Source organism: Triturus cristatus, chromosome 9 (assembly GCF_964204655.1).
Source record: "Triturus cristatus chromosome 9, aTriCri1.1, whole genome shotgun sequence".
Taxonomy (NCBI): domain Eukaryota; kingdom Metazoa; phylum Chordata; class Amphibia; order Caudata; family Salamandridae; genus Triturus; species Triturus cristatus.
Genome location: NC_140592.1, coordinates 1,108,574,799 through 1,108,592,030, shown reverse-complemented (window position 1 = coordinate 1,108,592,030; position 17,232 = coordinate 1,108,574,799). Strand labels below are relative to the sequence as shown.

The following is a 17,232-nucleotide window of genomic DNA, read 5'->3' as shown; positions in this document are numbered from 1 at the left end:
CCAGTGCACCTGCTGCACTAATGGTAGGTACGCCCCTAGTGTTGCCACTGGACTAGATTTAGCGTAATATTTCCAATCTGTACTGAACCAGTTTGATGTGTCACACCCTGCTAAAGTGAGGCTACCAACCATTTGTGGTGGTCTAAAATACTGAGAGATTTCATCACCACTACTAATACACCTTAGTATTTTTTTATTAACATCCAAACCCCCATAGTTAAGCGAGCGAAAATAAATAGAATCGCCTTTTAATGTCAAGTGTTGGTATGCACCTGCAGCATGCCCTGGTCTCCCTCTCCCTCATTTCTTTTTAAACTATTTTTTTCGTTGAAACGCTTCAATTCAAAGTCTCTTGCAGAAAGTCTACAATGCAGAGTGCTCCTAACTGAAAAGGTCTAAGGTTGCATTGTGTGCAGCTATTTTCAGTGGCTGAGATGGAGATTTGTTATAATTCATCAGTTTCTCTTGAAGCTCAAGAACCACAATTGCCAATCGGGTAACTCCAAATGTAGAAATGGGGAAATAATATAGACCAATATATTCACAATTTACACAATCCACACAGCCCATACACAAATGCAACACACAACGATACAAGCATGTATTCCACACACAGGTATACAGACTGCTTGCCACCACACATCCGGTTCGGTTCCCATGAGCAGCTATAGATTTATAAAGAATTAACCATATAATAATTATATGCCTCTTCCAAAGTATATAGTATGTAAGCAGTTGCTGGGCTTTTCACCTGCTTTTTACAGTCACACATAGCAGATCTATTTGGCAGTATTTTTTTTTTGTAAAGATGTCGCATGGCTGCTTTCCAACATGGCTTAAAGTAAATAAAGCGCTATGGCACGACTAGCGTTGCCCGCGCAATACCACTTTCTTTTTGTTTACTTTACACCATGTCGCACAACAGTCTGCACTGCTGTGGACCACTTTAAAAAACCTTGCCTACGTCAATAGGTCTTGCATAGGCAAAACCTGTAGGCTTTGCCAATGCTTGTCGTAAATAGCTCTAATGCTTTTAGAACTATTAAAGTTACAGTACTCGGTAGCAAAAACGTTATTATCCATTAACAATTCTCTTCCGAATGTGTATCTGTATTTACCTCAACTGTACTTTGGAACAGTACTGTGCACCCTAATCCACTGGCAGATGTGTTTATATATGAAGCTAAACCCAGCATCTGATTGCTCTAATTGGATCACGGTTGATAACCTGCTTTGGTTCGTTTAAAGTCTTAAGACCTCCTCCTTTAAACTTTTCCGACTACTGAAGATGGACTGACTTAACATAGCGGTGCACTTCTTGAGCCTTGACCAGTAGCAAGTTTTTTCCCTTAGTGTGAGTTCTATAGGGAGAGAGCAAAGTTTCCATGGCTTTAGTCCTCACCTTTGTCACCAGAGCTCCTTGAAGTCACTAACTGTGCTGTAGGTGGTCAGCTTATATCTTGTCGAGCTCAGGTGAAACTGTCCGTTCTGACCGTGACATATGCATTTGAGATCTTGCCTGGTGCCTTTCAGGCCACCGAAAAGCATGCTAGGGGTGCAAACTCCACCACGCGGCAGCTGGTGGAATTTGGCCAGAATTCCGCTGGTAGTGCAAAATATATTGCCCACCTCAAATGTATTGGTGATTCATTTCTTTATTACAGTTTTATAAAAGGGCAATCCTCCATAGTCCTATACAGTTATAATTGCACATAAATATGCACACTTATGCAGGACTACGCTGTCATATTATAAACCATCTTGATGCTGCTGAGGTTGTCGTGCAAGCCTAGCAGACAATCATGGTTGTTGAATTTATTATATAGATCTTTCTCATTTTGTATGCCTTTGTTTTAGAAGTACTTCAGATAACCATAGATGGGGAACTATTACCCTAAATGGAATGTAAAAGCATGAACATCATATGACGTTCCCCGTCAACAATGAGTTCAGCCTTTTTTCAATACTTATTGAAGCAGTGACTTGTGTTATAAAAATAAAAGTGCGCTGCTGCTATTAATGGAAGGAAACAAAATAGAGTAATCATTATGAGCATGGTAAAGAATAAAAACCGTTCAACCATTGTGCTGTTACATAAATTATATGCTTGCATGTTGATGCAATTATATTTTGTCGTCCTACCTTCCGCTCCCTATCCTAGTGTACCTAGGGTGGGTGAATCTGCCAGAATCCCTGCAGGGCAGTGATACTCCAAGTACGGCCCAGGGGCCGCATGCGGCCCTCCGACCTTTACATGGGCACCCTAGGCTGCTGTTTACTCAGCACAAACATTGAAGAATGTTAACCAGCAAACATTTAAAAGTAAATTTTAGTTAAAGGGAGTAGCTAGGGTGTACTGCACCCCTTAACTTTAGGAGCACCCTTCAAGACAGCAAACGTGTATAAATTATAGTCTCTTCAAAATTTAAAAAGTGTATTTAATATACCATCAAAAATGTTTCATCTTAGTGAATCGGATTTAGTAGTCCATTCAGAAGCACCCCCCCGAACAACGATGCAATTAGCAATTAAATCCAAACACAGAAGGTTTTGTACAGCACGCATCCTAAAGTCAAGTATTTTGAGGTCCTCTTGTGTGTAATAATGAAGAAAAAGGAGGGAAATTAAAATAATACAATTGTCCAGGATCACACAATTTGGTCACATGGGGTAGCCAGGATTCATCCTAGGACTTCCGGTTCCACATTGTGCTGTTCAGCTCAGCAACTAGTTGTACATGCTTAGCTTCCCCATGACCCACTCAAACCCCCCCCCCTCTTCCTCCCATCCCACCCATCACTGCTGTTCTCGGTCCCTCCAAGGCCAAACTTTTCAGCCCTGGGAAGATGTTTGTGAGTACCCATGCTGTAGGGTGGCAATTAATCTGTGGTAGGTATAGACCCCCCTGACAACCTCCCTGCGTTTATCAGTTGTGAAGTCCTGTTTCCTGTATGAAGGAGTTGACCTCTGTTACAGTGCATAAGCTAAGCGTAAATTCCCTGATGTAGACCCTATGGAGTCCCTGGACGTGGCTAAAAGATTATGAATTGAAGAGGGTGTTACACCGAAACAGACTTAATATTTAAGTGCCTGCTCCTGAACAAATGACTGGCTGGTAATGCAGAGTTGACCATGCATTTCTAAAGAACCCAATATCCCAAGAGACATGCATGCATTTCAAAGTTGTCGCCAGCAATTTATCACAAGTGCTTATAGATTAATCCTTTTAGTTTTGTACTTGTTCTATTTATTTTACTTGGCCAGATTGAAAACATTTATTTAAGTCTTGCATATATATGGAGTGTCTTGTATAGTAATCGATCTCATCCGGTATTGTTTTTTGTAAGTCTAATGGGGAAGGGAACCTTCTTGCTTTAACAATGTTTTTTTTTCATTCCTAGTTGGACTAAACAACAACAAAAATGGCTGCTGCGTGGACGTTGAAGGAAAGAGTGGCAAAGACAAAGAAAGGAAAGCTGTGGAGATGCACAAATTAGACTATGCTTCCACCGTGTTTGCTTAGCATTTGCCACATTCTACAAAAATGGCAGTCCAGATAAGGCTGGAATGTTGAGGCTTTTTGGACAACTTGGAAATAAATGGTTGCAGTCCTACGATATGTCTCCTTCAATTTATTTACTATAACTTTGTGCACTTCAATTTATGAGGATTAGAGAGTGATGGTCACTTAACCTTTTAAAAAGGACCATTGCTTATTTCACACTTCTGTATTCACAAACATTAGATAATCATGTGAAATCTGAGCTCTCAGACAAAGTGGGAGGACAGAAGTGGTAAATGGGGTGACAGCCTCTGGCACACAACTGGAATTGAACTTGGTATGGAAAAAGTTGGAGACCATGACAGCGTTAAAGCTAGAGGACATGTTGCTTATACCAGATAAATGCTGCCTACTGCAAAGTGGTATTGTGCCTGCATGTGGAAGTGCTTCCAACTGTGGTGAAAATTACAGCCAATACAGAAAGAGAAGGTGCTTGGAGTGTGCAAGTGCCTGAATGCAAGTGGTTGGGAAAACATGCAGTCTACCTTGTGTTCTTGCAGTTTAATCACTGGCTTTAAGTGTGCAGTTTTGTGATTTTCTAGAAAATCAAACCATTTGAAAGTTTTTAGCCAGAAGTGTATTCCTGTTTGGGGTGTTAGAATGCTTACTGTGACAGCTTATAGATTTGGCAACTTATAAAGCGCAAACAAATGCCCGAAGGCGTGAAGGCGCTAAAGTGGTTAGTCAACTAAGGGGCGAGAGCATCATCCCTGTACTAAAAACACATTACGAGGCAAAAGCCAGGTCTTCAAGGACTTGGGTAAAGGAAAATGGGCTCCCAGGCAAGAGATTGAGGGGAAGAGTATTCCAAAGCTTGGATGCTGCCACAGCAAAGACTCTCCCGCCCATCTTGCCCTTTGAAACCTTGGAATAACCAACAGGTTTTTACCAGCAGAACACAACTGTCTAGTAGGAATATAGAGTTAAGAGCGGCTGAACTCCCTCAGGCCCTGTGTTGTGAAGTGCTTTATGAAAACACAAAAGGCCTTCAATGCAATTTGTTTGGCAGCCTGGAGCCAGTGCAGCTTCCGAATAGCAGCAGAGACTGAATGATATTTAGGATGATCCAAAACCAGTCTTGCTGCAGCATTCTGGACAAGCTGCAACTTCAATTGCTGTCTTATTAATGTCCAGGTAGAGCGCGTTACAATGATCTACCCTGGACAAAATAAGTGCCACCGCCGCTTGTTTACACGTAGGGGGAGAGATATGGAAATACCTTCCTAAGGGTCTTAATAACCCCAAAACAAGCTGATACTGTCTTACTGACCTGAAGATTAAAGGACAGATTGTTGCCAACGGGGACACCAAGATTCTTTTCTCAGCCAGCAGGGTTGGAACCTTGCCCAAGCATTTCTGGCCACCAGGAGTGGGTCCAAATAGATTGTTGGCTGCCAAAATTCAAAACCTCGGTTTTGTCCCCATTTAGTCGGAGGTAATTAGTTGCCATCCAGGTGGCCACAACCTTCATGCAGTTAAAATTAGCAGCGGAGGCCTCTATCATTCGTGATGGACACAATTATCTGTGTCATCAGCGCAGGATGATGCCCGCAGCCCAAACGATCTAATAAGTTAGGCCAGCGGGGAGACCTATATATTAAACAAGATAGGGCTCAGGGATGAGCCCTGCGGAATCCCCACACGAGGTGGCTATGGGGTGAGAGTAGAATTGGTCCACCACCAGTGTCGAACCCATCAGGAAGGATGACTGAAGCTTCACAGCGAAGTCTGAGACCCCAATTTTCTGTACATGGTCAATTATCCTGATGGGAGAGATGGTATCGAAGGGTGTGGATAGGTCTAACGGAACCAGCACCGCTGCCTTCCCAGCATCACCCATGGTGTGGATGTTGTTTACTGCTGATAGTTGTGTAATCTCAGTCCCATGGTTACTCCTAAATCCATATTGGGAAATGTCCAGCAGATGCTGTTGTTCCAAATAAGTAATCAACTGGGCATTTAGATGTTTCTCCAGGATCTTGGCGGGAACGGGTAAGAAAGAAATAGGCCAATAGTTTTTAAATTCAGTGGGTTCTAAGTTGGATTTCTTAAGCAGAGGCTTAACAATTGCAGTTTTCCAGCTTTGAGGGTAGCATCGAGAAGAAATGGCTTGATTGTTGCTGTAAGGTGGGGAATGATATTTCCTCCCAACTTCATCAGTTTGGGAGAGACCGGTTCAAGTGGGGAGCCTGATATGATCCTTCAAAGAAACTGTTCAGTCGGATCGAGTGAGAAAAGCAGAAAGACAATCTCTCTTCCTAGTCTGTAGGGGACTGGGGGCTATAAGATTAGTCTTTTGAGCAGAAATGAGGGTCTCGGAATTCAGACCGTCCAAGGACGAGTAAATATCAAAATATTATGGAATGAAAGGATGTGGCCATACAATCACAGAAGACCTGCGAACTCTCAGTATTTGAGGAAGCTGAAGGTATGGATAAAAGATTGATCAGTTTAAATAGATCCCTGGAGGTCTTGACTGATTCGATCTTCTGATTGCAGTACAGGATTTTCTCTAGCTTAATGGCTGCTTCGTATTCTACCAGCATGGCCTTATGGTTGGCTTTTTCGAGCAGGTCATAATGTTTATGCCAAACGCGTTCTTGGCGGTGAAAAGCTAGTCTAAATATTCTCTGCGAACCAGGGAGAGGTGGGTTTCTTCCTACATACGTAGGATTCTTTAAGGGAGCAAGGAAGTCAATGGCTGCTGCAAGCCATGTTGAATACTCTGTAGCTGCCAGGTCCTTATGGTCAGTCCAATTTTGACTAAGAGCCCATAGAAAAGACTCCATACTTGTACCTTTCCAATTCTTTTTAAACACCTTATTAATGCCCCCTTTGGGGAGTTTCATGGGGGGAGGGGGCAGCATGATGGTCAGACCAAGTGAGGGGAAGAGGTTCATCCACCCTAAGACAATGGTCCTTAGAGAAAATGCCATCAAGAATGAGTCCTGCATCATAAGTAGCTGTCCTTACTAATTGTGCAAGACCGCAACATAACATCATGTCTTTAAAAACTTGTAAGACTTTACAAGAGTCGCTGGCAAAATGAAAGTTTAAATCTCCTGACATGTGAACAAGCATGAGAAACACTATCTGCACTACAAATCTAGCCTGGCAGAAGATGGGTAAATTGGTGCATAAATTGCCACTATATGCACCAGCACTACCACTGCAACACCACCCAGAGTTATCTGTCGCACAAGACAAAGTGGGAATGCAACTAATCCGAGAGAATAGATACGATGGAAAATGATATGTATTGCTTCAGGCAGGGGAAGGGCGCCTAAAGCATTAGACAGGTGGAATATGCAGTTTGACATACACCTTACCGATGAGAAATCAATCAATCAGGGAATTGTAAGCGTGCTACTCACCCGTGAGGGTCTCAAGGCGCTGAGGGTGTCCATAATTTTAGACAGAGTTGAAGTAGTGATCAGTGAGGTCATGGACATCGTTCATGAAGGAGGGCGGGAGCAGGATGTTATTACCAAGAGTCTATATAGGGTGCAAGTTGGTGTTGGGGGTGCCTCGGACCCAGTGTTTGGCTTTCATTGGTTGGCCCTTAGAAGTGATTGCCTTTTCTTTTTTGAGGAAGAAGGTGATGCAGCAGTTGTCAGTCCAATCTCAGGGGAGAACTATTCAATTTGTGTGGCGTGGTCTTTTGCAATGATTAAGTCTAGGGTAGCTCCTTTGTTATGGGTCAGGCTGTTTCAGGCTTGGGTATGGTTGAGGTCCTGGAGGAAAGATTTGAAACTGTTCACAAGAGGGTCATTGGAATTGTTCAAGTGAATATTGAAAATGCCAAGGAAAACGTGGTTGTTATGCTCTTCATTGTTAGTGGCAATAATTTCCATGATCTGTTCGATGAACGTGTGGGTTTCTCCAGGCAGGTGATAAAACGTGCGGAGGGAGCACCTTGAGTTGTTGGTGGACATGTAGCTCCTGAGGTATTCATGGGAGGGCAGGGACAGTGTGTGATTGTTAGAGTGAAAATATGTCTATACTGGCTAGGCCACCTCCAGAGCGTCCTGAATGGTCTAGTCTAATGATGTCCTGACAGGCAGGGGAGGCGGCGGTGTCCAGAATAGGAGTAGAGGATTAATTCAACCAGGTTTCAGTGAGCATTAGGATGTCTAGGTCCTGGTTAAGTATAGGATCAGCTATGTCAGCTGCGTATTTCACGGCTGAGCAACAGTTTAGTAATGCACATTTCAGGGTTGCTTTAGAGGTAGTGGAGGACGTACGTCAGATGGGAACTTGTGTGGGGTTTGTTTAATCACTAAACCTAGTCCTGCGATGGGGTAAGTGATAATAGTCACGATTTTTGTTGCCGGAAGAGTGTGAATGGCTGGAGCAAGGTTGTAGGTGTCAAGGAGGGAGAGTATATCGTCACTTGATAGCTGTCTAACCTATTTGGTTGGGAGGAGAGGTTAAGGTTGGGTGAGGATCTCTGGCGAGGGTGTGAGATCTCAGTCTAGGCAGTGATAGGGTCAGAGTGGTAGTTAAAGATTTGGGTGTTAGTTTGGAGGTGTGAGGACCAGTGGCGTAACTAAATTTTAGGGGGCCCCCCACTCAGCATGTTATTGACAGCGGCGTAGTGTTTCAGGTATAAGAAACTATTTTTATTCTGGCATTAATAGGGATAGAGGGTGTAGGAAATAATGTGCTGATCGTGCAACAAACTTCCAGTCTTATGATTAGCGTTGCCAGCTCATTATTTTGATGCCCCTGCAGGACAAAAACAAGCATCACCTAAAGCTGTATTTTCAGCACTTAACTGTGCATAATTTGAACAGCAAATATAAATAAACACTTAATTGTGTTCTAGGGCTGCCTGAATGATCCATGACTGATAATTAAAGGGAACAAAGACAGAAAAGTCACATTACAAATGCATACATTTTTATTTATAACCCTATTTCGTTCCAAGACGAGTTGGAGGTGATACGGACAAGTTTGAGTGTCAGCTCGAAACAATTACAGTTCAGATTTATGGCGTCAAGCTTTGAGTCAGAAGAGATTTCTAAGAGATTCTTGGTTGGGGGAGGCATTGAGAGTGTAAAGGAACAGCCAGGACCACTAGAATTGTGATTGTGCAGCTGCTGCGTCATAATCCAGAATCTACTGCATAATCTACAGATTTTAACAAAAAAAAAATTTCTTTCCATCTCAAATGGTTCAAAAGTTACTACAAATGCAGAGATATGAGTTGCAGCACAATGGAAGGTCCTTTGCACAGGTTGACTGATCACCTTATTGTTTATTGCTATTTCGGAGCGTGAGGAGTAACTCATGTGGACTACAAATCAAGGAGATCCAGTGGGTATGCAGAGGCAGACCGGGCAAGGAGAGGGGGGCAATGGGGCCCAACATCCAACCCGGCCCAGGCAGGCGAAGGCGCCCAAGCAGAGGGCCTGGCAATCGCAAAGGCCCGAAGGGCAAGAGTACATCGCATGGGGACTTAGGTTTGGAAAAGATGCAGTGCACGTAGTCGGACTGCAGGCAAAAAGCGGCAAACCCTCCGACAGGCAAGCCACCAACGAGCTCCAAATGTAGTCAAATCCTGTACGGGTGTCAGCCATTGTATCTGCCATTCGCTCAAGCAGCAACGCACGCCACAACCGAGCATGCGATTGTGAGGGGGGGCTCTGCCTTCTTCCATGCCGCTGCCACCACCAATTAGGCCGCCCCTAGGCATAGCCACAGGATGGAGCACCCCACCCCGTTTGTTGCTTCAGACAGGGATCTCTCACCCCCAACAGGACATGTTCCAGGGAATCGGATTGGGTAACCTAGAATCTTCCTGATCTAGGCAAGAATGTCCTTCCAAAAGGGTTGAATGGCAGTGCAATCCCACCAAATATGGCTAAAGTCCCCCTGTAGTCCACAGCCCCTCCAGCACCTATCCGAAGCATCGGGAAAGACAGTATGGAGCTTCTGGGGATATAAGTACCAATCGTATATTAATTTGTAATGGGCTTCTCTGATAGAAATGGATCTGTTAAATTTCTCACTACCTTTATAGAGCGAGCTCCATTGTTTCTCCGTCAGTGGTGTGTCCAGCATAGTTTCCCAAAAACCTGTGTCTTGGGGGCAGCCTGGGACCTGATGTATGTAAGAGCGAGTAGAGAAATGATACACCCTCTTGACGTGCCCCCGGATTTCACAAAGCTCTCTATAGGTAATAATTCTTGCGTGGCAGCCAGTCGCATCTGGGCTGTAGCAGCCAGCGCTGCAGCTGGAGATAATGGAGAGCGAAGGTCGCCCCAAACATGTCTGATTATCAAACGGCCTCCCTTTCTCCATTTATCAAAAGGACCCTCTGATTGGGCAGGGGTAAAGCCCGAGCTAAAGTGGATGGGCGTACAAGGGGATGGAAATGTCATTAAGGTTAACGCCCTTGTGACCACATCCCCACGCATGGAGCGTGGTAGCCGTAGGTGTGCCAAGATGAGCATTCTTTGAGTCTGTCCTGACCACCACACGAGATTCCATATGGTTCTACCCACCACCATCCTTTCCATATAGAGCCGTGCCTGTCAGAGGACCTGAGGGACCACTCTGATATGAATGAGTTGGGCCGCCTTCTAGTAGAGAAGGAAGTCTGGTAGGGACCCCCTGTAAGTCGCGGTTTGTTTAGTATACAGTATTCCTGCCATATAAATTTTTGTTGTCATCTACTTCAGTTCCGTAAATAACTCCCTGCCTACCGGTATTGGGAGAGATAGAGAAGCCGCAGCAGGGCATTCATCTTGACCGCGTTGATTCTTAGCCAGTTGATGAATGTCCAGCCCCACCTCTTAAAGTCTGCCTTAAGCTGTCGCAGCAGTGGTGGGAAATTGGCTTTGTATAAGTCGGATGGGTATGGGGTGATTTTGATGCCCAGGTAGGTTATATCCCGGTGGGCGCATGTAAATGGCAAGGACGCTGCTATTGCCGCCATTTCCGTCTGAGGAACCGTTATGTTAAGTAAGAGGGATTTCGACAGGTTAATTTTGAAGCTCGCTACTTCCTCAAAGGCACTAAGCTCAAACTGGATTGCCAGAAGAGACTAACTGGGTTCTGTGACGGGTAAAAGGACATTATCTACAAAAAAAGGATATCTTATGGTCATCTGAACCGAATTTAATCCTGTGTATCTCAGGGTTGGCCTGAACACGCGTCGCGAGAGGCTCTATGCATAGCGCAAAAAGCATGGGCAATAAGGGGTAACACTGGCACATGCCCTGCGAGATTAAAAAAGTCTGAGGTCACCCCATTAACTAGGACCCAGGATCTTGGACTGTGGTAGTTCGCCTGCAACATACCCAGAAAAGTGTCCCCAAACCTTCCGCCCCCCCCCCCAAGCAGTAACGCACCTGCGCCATCAGCTGTTACACCAATATATTCCTTCTCTCTCTTGGATCGTAGCTGCCTCGCCAGTCATGAGCCAATTTTGTCATTCCATTTGTACCCCCTGGCCTCAAGGCGTAAAGGGTCTTTTCCGCTCTATTAGCGTAAATCGACTGCAGCTTACCTCTAACTGCTGTGACCTTTCTTTGGGTGGCCATAGAGAGGGCCTCCTTATGCAATGTTTCCATTTTCTGTAGTTCCTCCTCCAAAGCCCACCTCTCTGAGGTTTATCGCCAGAGGGCGGTTATCAGAGAGATACATTTTCCCTGAATGACTGCCTTGAAGGCATCCTAGTTAGTCAGGGGAGAAGTGTCCCTGGGGTCATTATTGAGGAAAAAAGTCAGTAACTGCTTGACAGTTTCTCGTAAAAGTCGGTCCCTACAAAGCTTATCAGGAAAATACCATCTTATTAATGTGGAACGGGGAGCTGGCCAGTCCATCCCTATTTCTAGTGGTGCGTGGTCCCACAGGCATATCTGGTTAAAGTTGTACTGTCAGGGTGGCGAAGCGGAGTGATTGGCTAAGAAATATGTGGTCAATCCTCGAGTACCCTCTGTGTGCATGTGTGAAAAACGAAAAGTCATGTCTAAAAGGTTGCAATATTCTCCAAATATCTAATAACCCCATGTTTGTAAAGGTGGATTTAAGTGTCTGAGGGAAAACTCCTGCAGGAGCTCAGTGTGGGTGGGTGGAATCTAGAGAGGGATCCCAGATACGGTTGAAGTCCCCCAGAAGCAAATGTCCCCCAGGGCGAAACTCTCAAGGGTTGTGAGGAACGTGCGGAGAAAGTCCACTTGGCCCGAGTTCGGAACATGGACCATGGCAGTGGTGCATGGGCGACCTACAAGACACCCCCTAACCATCCGGTATCTCCCCTCCTTGCCCGATTTCGTCTACGATGGCTGAAAGGCCACCGAAGCGTGAAACAGGAGTGCTGCTCCATTTTGTTTAGAGGTATTGGAGGAGCGAAGAATCAGAGGGTAGGACCTATGTTGTAGGTGTAACTCATCCCCCTTTTCAAGTGGGTTTCCTGAAGGGCGATTTGCGCCAGGTTGTCCCCCAGAAACTTCCAGATATGTTGCTGTTTGTTAGGTGAGTTGAGCCTTCTAACGTTCCATGTCATGCACTTAAGGAAGCCATGGGGAAAATATCGAACACCCCCAGGGTCAACCCCCTCACCTCCCTCTCCGAGAATAAATGAGATCCATCATGGGCATAACTTGATAACATGAAAACCAAACAAAAGAAGAATACAGAGTGTCAAGGAAAGCAAGACAGTCTCACTGTTGGTGAGTCCCGGTGCGTATCCATGACCGGTTCAGGCTCCTTGCGTTGTTCATCGTTGGGCTCTTAGCATCCCTCGGCCAGTTCACGTCAGGGCGCGGAGGACACCCGAGTCTAGAATATCCGTGCGAAAGAACTTCTTCAACCATTTTGCCTTGAGTCTCGCTCCCACGGCGGAGGGCTCTTGCTGTACGCTCATCCCAGAAAGACAGGCGTACCTGACAAACAGTGCTACGAGGGCACAACAACAAGGGCAAACAATTGAGCAGGGTCAGAGCTTTAATATGCCGTGGAGACCACCACCTCCTCTGGCCAAATATTTAAAACAGGTAGGGGCTGCCTGGCCCCCCCCTCCCGGGCCATATTCGGCCTTGGGAACCACCACCTCACAGGGGGCCAGCCCATGCATACTAAAGGGGAATGTGTGGCCTTCCTTCTGGAGCCATTAATGGCCCTGGGGACCGCCACCCCCCAGGGCTGGCTCCTGCTATCTTCTGAGGTGCCCGCATGGGGTACAGATACATGGGGGACTTTAAGGGCCCCAACTGTATGTTTGTTAGTCACCAGGTTTTCTCCTCTTATCTGGCTTATTCCACAGTCAAGCCTCTGTGTACATTTCCTGGGTCCAAGTCCTAGGCATTGCCCCCCATCCCATCTAAACTCGTGCACCTATCTTTCACTTTTGCTGTATTCACTCAGCTAGGGGCTGCACTCAAATGTAGGCAGTGAATTCTACAACTAGATGTGGGAAACCAAGGTGATGGGAATTAGGAGAAATGTGGAGTCCTTAGTCACAAAAGAATAGACTCCTAGGCAACAGTGCACTTCACTCACCAAACAACTCACACTAGTAGGATGAGAATGGACAACAGGAATGTGGTCAAAGGGGAGACAACAAATTCAAAATTGTACAAATTTATTCAAAGATTCATTGATAGTCACAAATATCAAACAATACACATTGTCGTATAGCTATTTATGAGGCAATGTCACATGATACAGTACAGAAATAATCATCAAATAGTTAAAAACTACCACTTTTCTTTAAAAAAACATTTGCAAATGAAATGAACAGCATAAAACATAAGATTGGGAACAAAAAGAAAAAAACAAATTAGTCCTATTAAAACAAAGAAAAACCACCAAATCAAGGATTCATCAGTTGACCCTAATCGATATCACTTCAGTTATGTGTCACAAAAACAATCATAGGTTTTATGTGGTTTCCATTTTTAGGAGCATCGACGCGTTTCGGTGGGTACTAATTCACAGCCAACACCTTCTTCAGGAAATGTTATACAAGGTCCCAATATCAGTTACACTAAAAGAAATAATATTTCTTATTCGGCAAAATATGTCCTTATGAGTCCTGCCGAGGTTTTATCCATATATCTGGTCCATAAAATTCCTTCACATAATTTTAGAGGAAAGCCTATATAGACAAAACATGAACGCTTGATTATATCAACTCCGGGTTAAAGTAAACCTCAGGACGCTAGTCTAGCTATCCGGATACAGTCCTTATTAGTATTCTCATAAAGAATAGTCAAAAGACCTCAGCACGTTTATCCAGAGATACAAAGCCCGTTTCTTCATCGGGTGTCAGAAAATAAGAACGTCCCAACCCTGGGATCTATGCAAATGGAGCACTTTGTGCCGCCTGATATGATGCGCACGGTCAAGCCTCTCAGGAAGAGTACACTAAACAGCAAGGCTTACACAAAACACAATTGTAGGCTAAGCCTACGACCCTTACCTATATGCCACTTTTAAATACACTAAAATTAACACAGGTGTCCTGAGGGGCACTTTGAATAGTCATGGGTGACCGGAATGGACTTCTAAATCATAACATAGGCTACAATATATTTCCAACTCAGCAGGCATTGCCTATCAGACATGAAACTATACTGCAGAAAGCTAATCTAGCAAATCACCTCAAAGGATTGGAAATGTTTTGCAACAGTAAGAAAGATCTAGTTTTTTTTTCTTTATTGTAATTATTGATCAAATCAGCCAAGAAATAACTGTGCTTGGATACAGCTTAAAGAGACAGCTGAAAGGTCGTGTTATTGTGCTCTGGTTTAGCAAGGTAGTACGAGATTCCTTCCAGGCAGCCAGTTTATAATGTTGTCCGGGTTTTGCGTTTCTCAATCATTCTAATACAGTACTCAGCTAATTCTCTTACCATATACAAGCACTTCAAACATGAATGTTCTTACACTTCTGTGTAATTAGTTCTAATAGCGCAAGCAAGATTAGCCCACAAAATAATTTTGGGTTCAAATTTCTTGTGGAGAAACGTGGCCATGTCCTTTAATAAAAGTATGTTATTTCAGTAAAAAAAAAATCCAGTAGGGCGAAGATTTGAAAAATTGACCACAATGTGCTTTGCGTTTATTATGTATGAGGGTTTCAGAGTATCCATAGCTGCAGGGGTGAACAGAGAACATAGGGGTTATTTAGATTGGTACAGATGTGGAGAAATAAAGCGATATCTGTAAATGTCAAGATGTTGGAGACTAGAATAGAGAAGATCATGCAGACTTGAGAAGGCTGCAAGCAATCACTGGTGCTTTTTTAAGGCAACTTACAAACCATTACATTGCACAACAGGGATATATTATTATTATTATTATATAAAATTTGTAACGCGCGCAGTTACCCAGGGGCATCCCGGCGCTGTGAACACAGACACGAAAGGCTATTACTCAATCCTACACTGGAAATAAGTGTTTTAAGTAGTTTCCTGAAGTGCAGGATATTGGGCTCAGCGCGGATCTTAAGGGGCAAGGAATTCCAGTGTGACGCTACTTGCACCGAGAAGCGTCGGCCCCCGGAGCGAGCTCTTTTTACTCTTGTGGTCTGCATCAGATGTCTTTGATCCGAGCGCAGTGGGCGTGTGGGCTTGTAGGGGCGTGCCATAGAAGACAGAATAGAAGGGCCCCTGCCGTACAAGATTTTATGGGCCGTACATAGCGCCTTAAATTTCACCCGCTCCTTAATAGGGAGCCAGTGGAGCGCTTTCAGGGCGGGGGCAGCTGATTGTCTACGCGGCACTTCCATTAACACCCTCGCTGCTGCATTCTGCACCTGCTGAAGGGTTTTGAAAGTTGCTTCTGGGGCGCCCAAAAATAGTGCGTTCCCGAAGTCAAGCCGCGACAAAAGAACTATATCTAATTACAAGGAGATAGACTGTTCTGCTCGCAGTAAAGTGACAAAGCATCACACAAAGGCTTCTCCAACGAGTAGCTTGTGAGCTACTAGTAGCTCTCCTATGTGCAGCCCTGCCTTCTAAATGTGAAGCTTTTACTTCATTGCATATATTTATACCAACATTAAAGTGTTTGGAGATTAAAATGTGTGCATTTTCAGAACCCATAAGCTGACGTTTTGAGAAAAATGATAGACTTAGTAAAATATATTTGAAGACTATATACAAGTGATAAATCGAGCAGCATCAGGGAGACTTATAACTCATATTATTACTTTAGTATCAGGGGTATTACAGCTATGGCTATTATGTATTACCCATGTAGAAAGCTTTTTTTTTTTTTAATTACTGGTGGCAGCCCTGTCTGCCACTAAGTTGATCACTGCTTGTAATCTTGCATGGTTGCTAATGTGATCTTGTCTGATATGCTCAATAATACAATGGTAATAGCAGTAGCTCAGGATTATATTCATTAAACATACGAAGCACTCATTACAGAAAAGGTTGGAGACCCCCTGGTCTCACACAATTGCACCGGAAACAAAGAAGTTTCACATAAAAGAAAACCAAAAACTTGGCATCTATATAGCTTCAAGTTTATAAAACAGGATAGTACTGTTTAGAATGCGTCCAACAGCCTACAGTCCCAGTTCTATACTCGAAATATTCATATCGGAATATGGTCGGATTTGCCTCACGCCCAACTGGAAACCATGGTAATCAGTGAACTTAAGTCTTATAAATTAAGGGTGACTTTTTTGATCTGTGTACAGGCAGGTGCTAGTTTCAGACTTCAGTGTTTTTAGGTCGAGCCTGGGCATCGCATACGCAGCTCTGCAAGGCTGTATTGAAATAGGAGCTTGAAACTCCGCCCACATTTTTTTATTGCCTTGCGTCGTTGCCCACTGTAAACTGAGGCTGTTCATTGGTCAAAAGGCTTACTGGTCCCTCCTCAGTACCGCTCTGTTTCATTTTGTAACCTACCATGGCGACACCCCCGGTTATGTGTTGTTGCTCGGTAGGCTTCAATTACAGCCTCTGAGCACTATTTTCTCAAATAGCTTTGTCCTGCCTGCAATGCTTTCTCATATGCAATAGGTCTCCCATTTGCGATAGTTTCAGCTATTGGCATAGTAAATGACAATGCATTTTATGTATTGGTTTCAAAAACAACACAAATAAAAGGTGTCATTTCCAACGCCAATAACTCCAACTCTCATAAATGCTAATGCATACTTTCTTTTTTTTAAGTAAACGCATGATATGCCTCCCCTGAGTCTTCTCAAGTACAACCTGCAGCCGATCCAAGCCCCTTGGAGCGAGCCCTTACTTAGTACTTGGACCCCGCCTTATCTTTAAGTGTGCAGACCATCAAGTAGACAGCAGCACTCCTGCCCCCTGACGTGCTCTGGAGATGCTGTCTGCCGATGGACAGGACGGCTCGGGTCCCTTTGCATCTGCTCCTCTTGCCGAAGGTCAGCAGCATTCGGTTAACAACCTCCACCTCGCACTGCAGCTTCATGATGCCTCAAAGCGCACAGCGGCACTATCATCCTAATCCCGCCATTCACTCAACTCCGCAACACACGAAAAAGAGGCGAGCCAATCAGAAAGTCAACCCTAGGCTCTCCCGTCCCAGCGTGCAACGCGGGCGGCGTTTCCGGCGGAAACTGAGTTTGTAATGTTTTGTACAACAGAGAGAGACCAAGAGTGTAGCCAGTCATACAGCGACCAATCTGTTCTTAACGTGTTTTTCGGCACAAGCAATGGTTACACACCA

At 44.5% G+C, this 17,232-nt stretch overlaps 1 protein-coding gene and 1 long non-coding RNA gene across 2 annotated transcripts in view; one reads left to right on the top strand and one right to left on the bottom strand.

Annotated features, from left to right (window-relative positions):
* The window catches only part of LOC146799459 (small ribosomal subunit protein uS14-like), a 38,425-nt gene extending 34,811 nt beyond the window's left edge, over nt 1–3,614 (top strand). The window contains exon 3 of the mRNA XM_085627019.1: nt 3,402–3,614. Within this exon, the coding sequence (XP_085483145.1) occupies nt 3,402–3,410 (9 nt within the window). The 3' untranslated portion in view covers nt 3,411–3,614. The remainder of the gene's footprint in view (nt 1–3,401) is intronic.
* Nucleotides 1–17,232, bottom strand: part of LOC146799456 (uncharacterized) — a 325,292-nt gene that overhangs the window by 21,652 nt on the left and 286,408 nt on the right. The gene's annotated exons all lie outside the window — the stretch shown is intronic.